General features: G+C 41.4%; 1 protein-coding gene across 1 annotated transcript in view; it reads right to left on the bottom strand.

Annotated features, from left to right (window-relative positions):
- Window positions 1-14526, bottom strand: part of LOC144680673 (CUB and sushi domain-containing protein 1-like) — a 2611816-nt gene that overhangs the window by 834560 nt on the left and 1762730 nt on the right. Inside the window, exon 10 of the mRNA XM_078541910.1 lies at window positions 6016-6137. Coding sequence (XP_078398036.1) covers window positions 6016-6137 — 122 coding nt within the window. The remainder of the gene's footprint in view (window positions 1-6015; window positions 6138-14526) is intronic.

Raw genomic sequence — 14526 nt, 5'->3', positions numbered from 1 at the left:
GAGAGTTTTATTTTTAAACTAGGATGCGGCTTTTCCCTCAATCCAGTGGTCCTGCCTCTCCTCCATGTCACTGCATCACTTAGAATGACAATCAGTTTATTGTGTTTGTCACTGTGCTCATTGTTGCCTTGGAGACTGATGGACAATGACAAGCGGTGACAACTCACTCAACCTGGCACCTTCACATTGGCCACCTCACTGCATGCAGCAATGACAGCTTAAATTTATGTTTAAAAAATGTATCCTTGGGATTTTAAACTCTTTGCCCAGTTGGAATGATGTGTGGAAGGGGTTGTTAAGGTTGGGCTGAGTTGACTTACCAGCCTAAGGTCGCTCCGTTCCTGGCTGGCGCCATCTTATCTTTGTCAACTTTAAAGCTGGCAAAGACTCCCACCGTAGTTCAGCCAGGGTCTACTTTATGTTCAGAAGTTGTAGGCTTGATGACAGCGTGATGCAATCTTAACTCCAAGTCAGGGAGAGAACCACTTTGTCTGCAGTCTGATAGCAGGGCGACCATAGGAGGGCCAACTGGCCAGGAAAGGGCCAGGTAAGTTTTAACAAATTTACTTCTCTCAGGATTCCACGTGGGTCAGGGAGGGTGAATGAGTCTGCCACAGGCCTACAATGAAACTTTAAGCAAGTTTAAGCCCAACACCCCCTTTGCAGTGAAACTCCACTCCCTCGCCCTCCCTGATCAACTACAGACTCCTCCTTTCGCTGGCTGCCGGGAGCTATTTACTGTTCCCAACAGTGGCTCCTGCTCCCAAATTTCTGCTCTCACTTGCTGACTTAGAAATGGATCTGGTCAGGTGATAGCCAGGACTTTGAAAGCTTTCACGTTAACGAGGCCCTGTTGTTAAAACTGCCACAGCCTCCAAGCCACTTAAATTTGCAGGTGCACCCATTGCTTTGGACCTTGTGTGCACCTTTTACACCCCCAACATCCACCACCGCCAACACCCCCACACCTTCTTAAATTTGAGCTGCAATATGGACTGAAAAGCCTGAAATGATGTTGTAACTGGTTAATTTTCAGTTGCATACCAAGACTATAGTTATGCCTGTTATGTTAAGAGATTGTATATAAGGCATGATATATTAATTTGATCGTCTACTGTTAAGTTTGCTAGCTTGATCTTTGTGGGAACACAAGGGTTAAGGGAGTAAAAATATACCAAGGAAAACCTTGTCAATTCACCTGTGCAGGCAAGCACTTAAGCAGTGCATTCTTAAGGCAGGATATGAGCAATAAAATGGCTAAAAGCTTGTAATTATAAGAGGTCAGGTATGGGTCAGTTTTTATTGTAAGCATGTCAATAGTACAAATACCTATGATTATCAAGACACCAACAGGAAGAATCTCATTTAGGGAAATTATGAAATTTCTTCTGATTTCATAGGTTATCATTGCGATCAGGGGAGCGAGAATCATTGAAGAGTGAAGGTTCACCTGAATGATGCTTATTAAGCATGTGGAATGTTTGGAGGTCTTGTAACAGTCGAAAAGGGCACTTTGAAACAGCTCATAAGGACGCAGACCATGAGGTTAACATCACCTTTGATCATTCACAGAGCTAACCAGGCAGGGAGTAACCAATCCTTTAATTGTCAAATGGTTTGAACACATGTACAAAAGGGTATAAGAAAGGTGTACTTTCCTTTGTTCCTTGCTGTACAGCCAGACACTGGTCAACATGTCAGAAAGTATGTCTTTTCCCCTGGGCATCTGATCAACACCCCAAGTGTGAATAGGGACTAGAACAAACCAGTTGGGCTGGGTAAGAGGGAAGCTTATGGGCAGAATTTTGCCGTCGGCGAGCAGGGGGCGGAGCCCGGGGGCGGAGCCCGCTCGCCGACACGTAAAATGACGCGGGATGATGTCGGGCGGAACCTCCGAAATCAGCTGTGGGCCCGACGACTTGTCAATGGCCAATTCTGGCGGGAATTAAAAAAAACATGAAACTTCATTCACCGACGGGATGAGGTTTCATGCAGGGTTTTAAAAAGTTTAATAAAGTTTTACTGTAATTTATGAACATGTTCCATCTCATGTGACATGAGGAAGACATGTTAGGGAATTTTTTTCTATTTTTAATCTTTTTAAAAGTGTAAGCGATCTCCCTGAGGCAGCACTTAGCCTCAGGGAGATGTGCGCTCTTTTGTGTGCATGCACAAAAGAGCGCACTCTTGCTTTTGGAGAATCCCCCCACCCCACCTGCAGAGGAAATGCATTGCGCTTCCTGCCGGACATCACGCTGGGCAGGTCTTAATTGGCCCACCCACATAAAATGGCGGCGGGGCTCGCTTCTCCGGCAGGGATCGGCTCCCCGCCCGCCGGAGATTGGGTCGGGCCCGCCCGCCCGACCGGCAGAAAATTCTGCCCTATGAGTATCGTTTAGGGAATGTGTAAACTTAAAGTCTCCTGGTTGAGTTAAAGCAGAGAGCTGGAGGGGTAGTGCCAGTTTTTTCTGTGGGTTCAAGTAAAGAGATTGAAGGGCAAGGCTGGTGGCTATGTGGAAAATTCGGCTTTGTGGATATCCAGACAACTGGATGTGTAAACCCTTCATCTCGCAGATTAAAGGAAGACAGGGAGCTGGATCAAAGAGGCCAATTGTCCGGTAGTTTAAAAAGGTCAAACACTAACTGTATTGGGAGGAGTCAGCTTCTGTAGGGTATTTACAAAAGGAGGACAAAAATTGAATTGAAAGAAATCAGTTTGTAGATTGTGTTTTTTCATTGATAGGTCCTGCATGCTGTTATTGACCTGTTCATTGGCTTTCAGTGTGCTATTCATATCGTCGTGATTTTGAAACATAGCTTAATAAAGATAGTTTGAGAATTTTATAATCCTATACCTTTGCCAGCGTCATTATTTATTCTATTCAAGTCTTAACCCTCGTAACAGTTCAAGTGTTACAGAGCCTAGATTAATTGTTTGTGGTGGAATTGCAGTGCTAGCAATTCGATACACACCTAATTAAGACCTTTTTCACATTTATGTCCAATTTACTTTGCACTTCCTGCTTGGGTGTTCTCTTATGAATCCTGACTGTTTCTCAGCATTTTAGCACAGCCTCATCCAAAAAGATGCAAATGGTAGCTTAGATAAAGAATGCAGACAGGCTATTTGACAGTGCAGGGTATTACAACTGAGCTAAATCTGCCCTTATGTGATATCCACGTTTATATTAGATTATAGGGACTTTCAGGTCTGGATGACTCACTATCACAGTGCATTTATCCACTCAATCACCAGGGAACCCCAACTGCCACTGTTGTACATCCAGTAATGTGCACAGCTAATGACACAGGATTGACTTGTGTTTTCTACAACAATCTGTATTGGGAGTCTCAATAGTACATTGTGTAAACGCTCAACTGAATCTCAGGCAATCTACACTCTTATTTGATGACGCTGAATCCCGATTGACTGCAAGAGCATTCTGATCTATCCATGACACTCTCACTAGGCCTGCACCAATAAAACAAAAGGCTGTGACATAATTCAGGAAACTGAGACTTCACTAAGTATCATTTCCTCGATAAAATAAAGCCATTAACCAAAGGTCACTCTTGTAATTCAACTACAAACCTCAGACTAAGCTCTGCTTATCAGTATTCCAGTTTTACAAAACATAACACACAATTCTCATTCTGAATTAAAAGCTAAGTCACAATAGAATCACATAGATGTTTGCAGGCCACTCAACCCATTATGCCTGTGCTGGCTCTTTGCTGGAGCAATCCAAAGTGAATTGCACAGCTCCATTTATTCCCCTGCATGAAGTATTCATCCAATTTTCTAAAAGAACAATTAGTCTCTGCCTCAAGCACTCCCAGTGTTGAGAAATGTATCCCAGCCTCTTATCTCGCTCTACTTATGACAATCTTAAATCGATGACCTCTTGCACCTGATTCTATAACTGGCGGAGAAAGTCTTTTCTAAATCACTTTATTAAAGGGCGTCACAATTCAAAATAACATCGATTTTTTATGGTAGCTTTCCTTACATAAACATAGATGCCAATTGTTGGAAGCATCCTGACAAATCTATGCTTTATTCTCAGTATAATTTTTATAACCTTATTAAAAGGAAACACCCTAAAAAGCACAGAGTAGGCTAAATGAGGCTGAGCCAATGTTTGCACCAATGTTTGACCAAGATTTTAAATTTACAATCTGGGCTTTCCCTCTGCTCAAGATGTGGTGTGGACCCAAATCAGCCTTGGTTCTCTGATAGTCAAGGTTGCAAAACAGATGCTATAAATGGTTTCACCTACTTGGATTAGAGAGGAAAAAAACAATTGAGTGCCCCAGTCATTATCTCGTTGGAAATATGGGTACAGAAGTGTGTACATGTTCACCTGCCAATGTGTAGGCTCACATCTATAGAACTGCAGAGCACCCATGGAGCACAACCATAAAGGCTGAGTTTTCACATTTAGCAGAGAATGGGAGAAAATCAGAAGAGGGCACATTAAAATGTGCTTTTTGCAATTATCTGTAATTGAAGAGAAAAGTATATATATAAATCCCTTTTTCTTTCATTTCCAGAGATAGAAAGGGAAAGAGGCTGAGTCACCTTTCAGCCTGGGATAAGGCAATACTGGCAAGGCCACATTTGTTGTCCTATTCCAGTGCCATTAAATTATTATACGCTTTTCACGACTGCGCTGGAGGGGGTGCAGAGGAGATTCACCAGGATGTTGCCTGGGATGAAACATTTAAGTTATGAAGAGAGGTTGGATAGACTTGGGTTGTTTTAGTTGGAGCAGAGAAGACTGATGAGCGACCTGATCGAGGTGTACAAGATTATGAGGGGCATGGACAGGGTGGATAGGGAACAGCTGTTCCCCTTAGTTGAAGGGTCAGTCACAAGGGGACATAAGTTCAAGTCGGAGGTTTAGGGGGGATGTGAGGAAAAACTTTTTTTACCCAGAGGGTGGTGACGGTCTGGAACGCGCTGCCTGGGAGGGTGGTGGAGGCGGGTTGCCTCACATCCTTTAAAAAGTACCTGGATGAGCACTTGGCACGTCATAACATTCAAGACTATGGGCCAAGTTCTGGTAAATGGGATTAGGTAGGTAGGTCAGGTGTTTCTCACGTGTCGGTGCAGACTCGACGGGCCGAAGGGCCTATTCTGCACTGTGAGATTCTGTGATTCTGCGCTCTATGCCCTTCTGAATACAGAACAAAGATTCTGGGGGAGGTTTTAATCTATCGGTGCATAGAGGAGAGGGTCTGAAGTGGGCAGCACATCCAGAAGCTCCAAAGAAAACAAATTGTTTCTTACTGGCCTCTTCTGGCCACTCTGCTGCGCCCCACCAAATTTCTCTGGTGGGTGACTTTGGACACCCTGGCTACCCTCATTAAAATCAGGCCCCAAAGAGATCTAGAATGAAATAGGACTCACGGCTGCTGTTTAGGCTGCCTTCAGGGAACAAAGATAAAATGCCACCAAGTATGGTGGGTGCTGTCCTTGGCTTATAAGTGGATATTGGCTGAATTCAACCCATTCAATGCATCAATTCTGCCAAATGAAGTGGTGGGGAGGGCAGGCGTGCTTAGCACTGACCTTATTTCTTTGTTTGTCTGCAATGAGGCTGTGGATCATTCTGCTCAATTCAACTCAGAACATATTCAGGAAATATATGTATTCCTGTCCAAATTTCAACAGAGAAGTTAAACTTTCTACAACTGTGAATTTTTCACAACCCCCGCTACTTCTGTTCCAGCTAAGCTACAAGATGAAGCGATCAGGAATCTTCCTGAACAAGGAGATCCTTCTGTATTTCAGAGGTATGTGATGAACAGTATAACAGCAAACAAACAAATTAAGCAACATTTTTTTCTATTTACACCTGCCTTGAGATTGACCACATTTAATAACCAGTTGTGCTGCATTCCAGGTTAACAATTTCTTCTTTCTGTTGATGATTGTTGGTCCATTTGATTGAAAAGTTACAAGTATAGCTGAAAAGCAGTGAAAAGTGAAAAGCCAGTGAAACAGCTTACCTTATCTGGGTGTGTGGCACTGATAACCCAGACGCAATGTGCATTGTTCTCATACTGGACTGGAAAATTGGGAGATGTGATGATACCACTTGGACCTCGTAGATTGGAGCCACATGTTCTCGCTAAATTGAAAGTGAAAATTAGAAAAATGCATTAAAATAACTTGAAAACAGCAGAGTGACATTTCTCCACAATAAAAAGTCTGGAGCACTAATCTGCATACAATATACACAACATTGGAGAACTCTTTCAGAAAGACCACAGACAATGCTTGATGTGGAAAATGGTAATGACACATCAGTGCACTGATGGGTGTTCCTCTGAAACTGGAGTTAAGACACATCATTGAGATGGAGTGACAGAAGCTTTACCCTACATCTAAACTTTGCTACCCCTGCAATGACTTGATGCCGGCTTGTCCAGTAACTTTTGTTGGAAAACTCATATGCGAGAGCATCAGGTTAGGGGGAGGCATCGGACTTAACTGCAATGTCCAGCACAGTGGAAAAGCCTCTTGGCACCAGTCATGCATGAAGAATAGTCATTTGAACAAGGAACTGTAGAGGTGCCTGTAAAACTATACTACAGCAAGAGTCAATAACTTCAGAAGAGAAGGGGGTAAAAAAAAATGAAAAGAGAATATGTTATTTTGCATTCTCAACTGTTTTTTCTCTCCTTGAAGTTCCTCGTGTCCAGAATAATGTCCATCACCCTCTTATTGCCACTTGCTTTAGTGGATATATTGATGGCAGGAATGACAGGGAGAGTCCCAGTCTAATGACTCTGCCTACACATTGGACAGTGTTGAGTTACAGTGACCTAAAATGTCTAATATCTATACTTCTGGCTGGTAAATGGTGAGATGATGCTGTGCTGCATACCAAAATATAGAAAAAGGCACTCAGGTCTGCAAGTCAGAAATCCAATAAGTATTCACAGCAAGTTTAGCTGTCATGCAGTAATTCTGGTGAAATATTCAGTTCTCCACTAGGTCAATTGGAACATTTACTGTGCAGTGGGAAACTGTGCTCTGCAGGCCAGAGAGGTACCAGATTCAATCCCTGGTGTGGATGGAGTTTAGCCAATGCCAACTGATGTGGCAAAAAGGATATCGCAATTGCTCTCAGGCTCCTTGAGCAAGGGAAGGAAAAATTACATTTTTTTTTAATTCATTAATGGAATGTGGGCATTGCTGGCTAGCCAGCATTTATTGCCCATCCCTAATTCAGAGGGCAATGAAAAGTCGTCTACATTGCTGTGGGTCTGGAGTCACATGTAGGCCAGACCAGGTAAGGATGGCAGATTTCCTTCTCTAAAGGACATTAGTGAACCAGATTTTTTTTTTTTTAACGACAATGGTTTTGCAGTCATCATTAAAATTTTAATTCCAGATTTTTATTGAATTCAAATTCTATCATCTACCATGGTGAGCTTCAAACCTGGGTCCCTGGATGACCAGTCCAGTGACAATACCACTATGCCGCCGCCTTCCCTTGTGTTTCTGCTTCTGATCGCTATCCAACAATACCTGCTGGAAATTGTCTATGTGTAGATATCAGGAGAGAATTGGGTCAGGTAGTGAATTGTTAAATAGCCTGCCAACAGTCAACATTGAGAATGATCAGAGAAAATGCTGCAAGTATTCAGCAGGTCAGACAGCATCTGTGGAGAGAGGAACAGGGTTACAGTTTCAGTTCAATGAACTTTCATCAGGCTTGAAACATTAACTATGGTTCTTTCTCCACAGAGGCTGCCTGATATTGCTGAGTATTGTCAGCATTTTTCAGTTTTTATTTCAGATATCCAGCATCTGCAGCATCTTGCTTTTGTAAGAAGAATGGTCACTTAGGTGAAATATTGGCCAGTGGCCAAGACTTATGCAATTATATTACAACATGAATCAGTGGCTTCAGGAAATGTACAGCTTATTAACGTTCAGCTTGGAACTGAAAAGGCAAGTTAATTCAAAACATTATCATTTATATTTACACATTTTATCTAAGGGGCTTAAAAAGGGAAAACCTTTTCTTGTGCTTTAAGTTCTCAATCACACAACGTTGAGATCAGGTAGGAAAGCTTGCTTCCGGCTTTTATCCAAGTAGCTTTTCAAGTGCGTATAGAATATGCAATAGAGCTTCCCTTCCTTTCAATTCCAATCATGCACATACCCCTTGGTATCTCTGTGGCCTCCTCCAGTCCAACAACCCTCTGAAATCTTTGCACATCTCCAATTCTGGCCTCGAGTATCCTTCAGTTTTATCGCTCCACCATTGGCAGCTATGCCTTCTGCTTCCTAGGCCTTACATTCTGGAATTCTCTCCTTAAACACTCTGCATCCCAACTCTCTCTTCCTTTAAGATGTGCCTTAAAATATACGCGCTTGTGCAAACGTTTGGTCACGTGCCCTCATAACTCATGTGGCTCAGTGTGAAAAGTTGTTTGATAAAGTTCATGTGAAACACTTTTGGGTCATTTATCCTGTTAAAGACACTATATAAATGCAAGCTGTTGCTGTTCAGAGTGACTCTTCTATTAATAAAGAACCAGGGCCAATTTTTTGCCTGGGTGCAGAGGCAGGCTTGCATGTTTGAAAGGCCACACTTAGGAAAGGATATTCCGGTCGTCAGGCGGGCGCAGCAGACAGGCCCGGAAGTGGCCACGAAACAGTCCACAACCCGTGATTAGACCCTGACCACAATTTCATGCTGGCTGGCCGATCAACTGGCTGGCTGCCAGCATGAAATGCGCGCTGAGGAGCTCAGCGCTGCCGGGGTGGGGGCAGGAGGAGTGCGAGCGTTGAAGTCTGCGCGTGCGCAGGGTAGCGCACACTGAAAGCTCCTTGAAGACAGGGAGCTGCCTCAGGGAGCTGAAGAATTGTGGACACAAAAATTAACATATTAAAAATGAGAGAATCATGTCCCCACATGTGACTCAGTCACATAAAGAGGGACATGTTTAAAACGATCTTTAAAAAAAGTTATTTGCTTTTTAAATACTTCTGGAAACCTCATCCTGCCTGTGGATGAGGTTTCTTAAAAATCAAAAGGCCACCTGGCCGATTCACACAATATTTTCATCTCGTGATACAGGGTTTTGGAAGCCTATTAAGAGTATGCCAGCTTTCAGGGTTTGTGAAGAAAATGGAAAACCTGAGGAGAGTGCAACATTCTGAAAGGTAAGTATAAAGTATTTTCACACTGCCAAATATCATTATTAAGTGCTGTACTGTAATGTAGATGTGTTTTTTACACAATGATTCATTGTAGGGGTTTGTTTTAAAGATAAATTGACCCTTGCATTCATCAGTCTTGTGTGCTGTTCACATGCATTAGAGTGCTTTTCCAATGGAGAAAGCCCCATAATGTAGTGAAAAATGTGTCAAAATGTCCCATCAGTCTGTGGTGTCATATTTTCTACTGTGGCTTAAATGGCTCTGGCTATAGAAAAAAGGTTCAAAAACTTTTTAAAAATCTACATTTTCATTTTTTAAAATTCTTTCATGGGACATGGGCATCACTGGCTAGGCCAGCATTTTTGTTGCCCATCTCTAATTGCCCTTGAGGTGGTGGTGCCTTTCTTGAACCACTGTAGTCCATGTGGTATAGGTACACCCACAGTGCTGTTAGAGAGGGAGTTCCAGGATTTTGACCCAGCGACAGTGAAGGCAATATAGTTCCCAGTGTGGCTTGGAGGGGAACTCACAGGTGGTGGTGTTGTGATGGATATACATGAATTATAAGGTAAAATATATAAATTAGGTAGAATTCATATATAATTAGGACATAATAATTTAGAAATAAGAAAACGGTTACAGGCTAACAGTTAACTAGTTTACCCAGAAGCCTCCAAACACATGTATATGGGCAACACAGACCTTACTTAATAACAGCTCTGATTTAGAAACAGATGACATTACAGCATCCACTAGAATTCACTAGTACTTATCTTTTTTTGGAAATAGGTATCCTTTCAAATGCGTTATTCACTAGCAAAAGAATATTAGAAAAGGTGACAACACATGTGGCATAGTCTGGATTTGGTGTTGTCATCTATTAAGAAGGCATTCTTAAAATTTAGCTCAGCTTATCATGAAAGACTAGTGGACTTCTACGTGTCAGAATTGAACATTAATAGACACCTGATACAAAAGTTAGATGCTGTAAGAATGCAGCTTTCCCTAAGCTGGAGAAAGGCAACTTCTTTTAAAAAAAAAATCACTATTTCTCTATTAAAGGTTTAAAACTACTTCATGAAAATATAGAAGCAAGTGAAATTAATTAGGAATGACTTTAGAACATAACATAAGCACACATTGGCCAGATATCTGCTCACAGCATCAATATAATAAGACCATTCTTAATTTAAAAAATAAGTGAATTATAATGGATAATTAAAAGGGAGGAGTTAATGAAGGAGGCAGCACTCTTAGTTGCCAAAGATGATGTACCCTGGTTTAGAAGGTTATAAACATATAAGCTTCTCTCTAAAAAATCACAGATGTTATAGAAAGGTTTCAGGTGTATTGAGAACCTTCCAATATTTCTCCAGTTGTCAGAAAGCTGGACATCTTAAAACAGCGTTTTTTGTGTCCTGCTGTCCAAGCAACTTTAATCACTTGAGGATTTAAAGTAACACATTACTTTAAATATTGATGGATATCCATACATGATTTTAGCTGTGGCAATGCATTTTAAAGTCTTTTTCACTAGATTTTATATTAGAACTAAGACTATGGCCAGGGTTTTACGACCCTGCTTCCTCCCGGCGGATGCAGGCGAGACATTCACATCTCCATTTAGTTTGGCTGCAACATCCTGCCAGGTGGGAGGGGCCATAAAATCCTGGCCCATGTTTTCCATCTTTCAGTAGTCATTAACATTACAATGTACTTATCCACTTTAAAGTAATATACATGTTAAATGGTTTTTTAATAAATCTGGAAATATGTTAGTAAAATATAACATTCTCTTGTAGTCTTCTGTATGCAATTTAAAAACCCACCTCTCTTGTATTTTCCGAAAGTGGGAAAATACAATTTTTTGAAGAGACACCCTGGACACTTATAACATCCAGATAATTAGAACTTAGCCAACAAATTATTTAACATATTATCTGGAAGAAGGTTATATCTTTGGTTAATCATCTTCCTTGGGGAGAGGTAGTTCACTTGCTCAGACCCAAAATAAGGGGAGTGGCCATTGTGAACTCAAATGAGGGTGATTGTTAAGGGAGTGCTCCAATCTGGGGTAGCCCCAAAATGGGAATAGAGTTATAATTCGCTTCAATGTTCCCATGTATCTGCTGCCCTTTTCCTTCCAGGTGGTAAAGGCTGTGGGTTTGGAAGATGCTTGGCGCGTTCATACAGTTCACCTTGTAGATGGTACACACTTCTGCCACTGTGCGTTGGTGGCGGAGGGAGTGAATGTCGAAGGTGGTGGATGGGCTGCTAAACAAGTGGGCTGCTTTGTCCTGGACGGTGTCAAGCTTCTTGAGTGTTGCTGGAGCTGCACTCACCCAGGCAAGTGGGGATTATTCTATCACACTCCTGACTTGTGCTTTGCAGATGGTGGATAGGCTTTGGGGAGTCAGGAGGTGAGTTACTCATGGCAGAAATCCTAGCCGTTGGCCTGCTTTTGTAGCCACAGTATTTATATGGCTGGTCCTGTTCAGTTTCTGGTCAACGGTAACCACCAGGATGATGATAGATGGTGAGAGATGTTTTCCCCAAAGGATGTAAAATATTTTCCATTGACATTGCATGGAATCTGAGGCCTGTACATAGTGCACACTATGTACAGGCCTCAATGAGTGGCTCTGGAGGATAAATGGGGGGGGTATAGAGGTGGCATGGGCAATCTGAGGAGGCATGGACTGACATGGGGATGGGTGGGGACTGAGAGAAGTGAAGGGTGAGGTTTAGGGAGCCAGTAAACATTGTTGGGAGCTGAATACAGTGTTTGTGAACCAAGGTAGGCCTTCTAAAAAGCCTGCCTTCTTACCCACATTCCTAATGACTCCAGCACCGCTCACAAACTGCACTGCAAACTCTACCCCGGTGTGAAAAGACAAAAGTGCTGTGTGAAGTCACACATGGGTAGCATTTGCATTTTGTGATCCGCAAAAGTGCGGAAGTCAGGTTTTCCTGAGCCCAGAGGAAGATTCGGCCCCTGGACTCTACTCAGCACCCACTTCTTTGGCAAAGCAAAGACTGAACTAACACATGAGCAATTATGAGCACCAACTCATGTTCTACCATGATAAGTACCGAAGTGCACCATCAAACTTCACTGACATAGAATGTGTCACTTACTGATGTTTTCTCAAAGGATCATTGTGGACTGCTGGGGGAAAATCATCATAATTATAAAATTTGCACTAAGTGCACAACTTAAGAAAGATCTTCAAATGTGTCAACTGTCAAGGAGATATAATAATTCTCATAATGTTATTGGAATTTATTGCAAAATAAACTAATAGTGGGATGTGTCTATGTGTCTGTGTGTGTGAGATTTAATTGAATCAGAGCGAGCTAGTCTGGGTATTTTGATCTAAGAAGAGAGGTTAGGTTGGAAATGTTAATTAGATAAACATGGGAAAGTTTAGAAACATAGGTGTCAGGGGAATATTTGCAATTTGAAACAGACCAGGGTAGGTTGTTTTCAAAGGAGGGGTGAAATGTGTCACCTAGCCAGGTGAAGTTTAGAAATGGTTTGTTTATTTTTCCCAAAGGTTACTGGCAAACTTAGTGCTATGAGAGGGTTTTATTATCAGGGAGATAAAGTCCAAAGACATAATGAAACAATGGGTATTTGCATTCAAAGAGGAAGATATGTAAAAAGGAGCAAGGGCTGTGTGCAAGGGAAGGCATTTTTAAGATCTTACAAGTGTGTGAAAAAGCTTTCAGCATCTATGCCTCAAGCAGCTGTCTTCAAAGGACTGAAGTAAAGAAAACTCACTTAGAAGTCCACTTGTTCATGGTATCATGTTTCTTTGCCTGGGTCTTTTAAAATCTATGTGTCTTACTGTTGCCTTAACTAAAGTGTAACTGGAAGTTAGATTGAGTAGGAGATTTAGAAATTAGCAGTGTAATAATTTGTAGATCTATGTATGTATTTAAAGTCATTTCTTCTATTAATAAATGTTTAATCTAGTTTTGTAAAAACCTATAAGACTTGGTGGTCTTATTACTACTGAATTCAGGGCACACATCTCAAAATTTATAAAAATTGCAAAACAAGTTGTGGCAGTTATTTCAAGTTCCCCTTTGGGATTTGAACAACTCAGCATTTACCATCAGCTGTGCCATAACACAACTGCTAAACAGTTAAAAGAATCTCTGCTTGCATTCAATTGAGGGTCAGTTTTTCTGAAGGAAGGGAAAGCATTATAGCGATTGTATAGCAAACAGAGAAAACAAAAGCTTAAAAATTCACTATGAAACTAAAAATATGTTATGCAAAGTTTGAAAAAATATATAAAAACCAGAAGTTAATTGAATTGGTAAAGATTAGGTCTCCTGAATCATCTTTTCTATTCTATTCTTTTCTACTCTGTCTCTAAGCTAGAGAAGTGTAGGAAGAACTTGCTCTCTGAGAGGTGAATAACAATTCACTCAGGGATTGCTCAGATGTGGCAAACATACAAATTGCTACGGTTGCTATGGTTTTGATCTAAATGAATGGTACACAAAAACTTTATACTCATCAATCTGCATTGATGAATTCTGTAATTACACATTCTTTATCTATAGCTTGGTGATATTTTAAAATGCAAGTATCAGAAATCAGGAAGAAATTTTTGCTTGCAACCAGCCCTCTCGTAAATGTTTTAAAATGTACTGAGTCATCATTTTGAGGATAAATGGGCTTGGCCATTTTAATGTTCCAGTTGTGATTGTCTCCTTTTCTTACTGCTTATTGAGGCTCATTTGTTCTGATGAAAGGAAGTGCATAACCCAGTCAAGCACATGACCCTCACCAGAAGGTGTGTCGAGTCACACAGGACTGAAAAGTCTGTTCTACATTCAGTTGGAAACATACCTTAGAAAGGTCTAATTATGGATGTTACAAAGGACAACTGGAAACATGCACAAAATATTTCTAGATTCATATAACTTTTTTAGAAACATAAACATGATCATTATGTTCTTGTTGGTTTTTCGAACAATTTGATCTGCATGCAGTCCTTAAAAACTGTTCAGCTTGTCTAAACTTGCTTGCTTGAGCAAATTGCTAAGTTATATCCAAGTCATTGCATGAAAAACCATCAGATGTTGGGGCACCTTATCTCAAGTGGCGGCAAACCAGGCAGAACTCCACTTGACTACACTTTCTCGCACCCTGCTTCCCATAAGAACTCTATTCCATTTTCCCAGTTTCACCATCTCTATTGCATCTGGTTTGATGATACAATCTTACCCAACAGCGCTTCTGATTTGTCTTTCTCTTTCCTCAACCAAGGATTCATCCTCCTACCGTGGTTGACAGGGCCCTGGACAGTGTCTTTCAATTT

The sequence above is a fragment of the Cetorhinus maximus genome, chromosome 5, assembly GCF_964194155.1.
Source record: "Cetorhinus maximus chromosome 5, sCetMax3.hap1.1, whole genome shotgun sequence".
NCBI lineage: Eukaryota > Metazoa > Chordata > Chondrichthyes > Lamniformes > Cetorhinidae > Cetorhinus > Cetorhinus maximus.
This window is presented reverse-complemented; position numbering and strand designations above follow the sequence as displayed.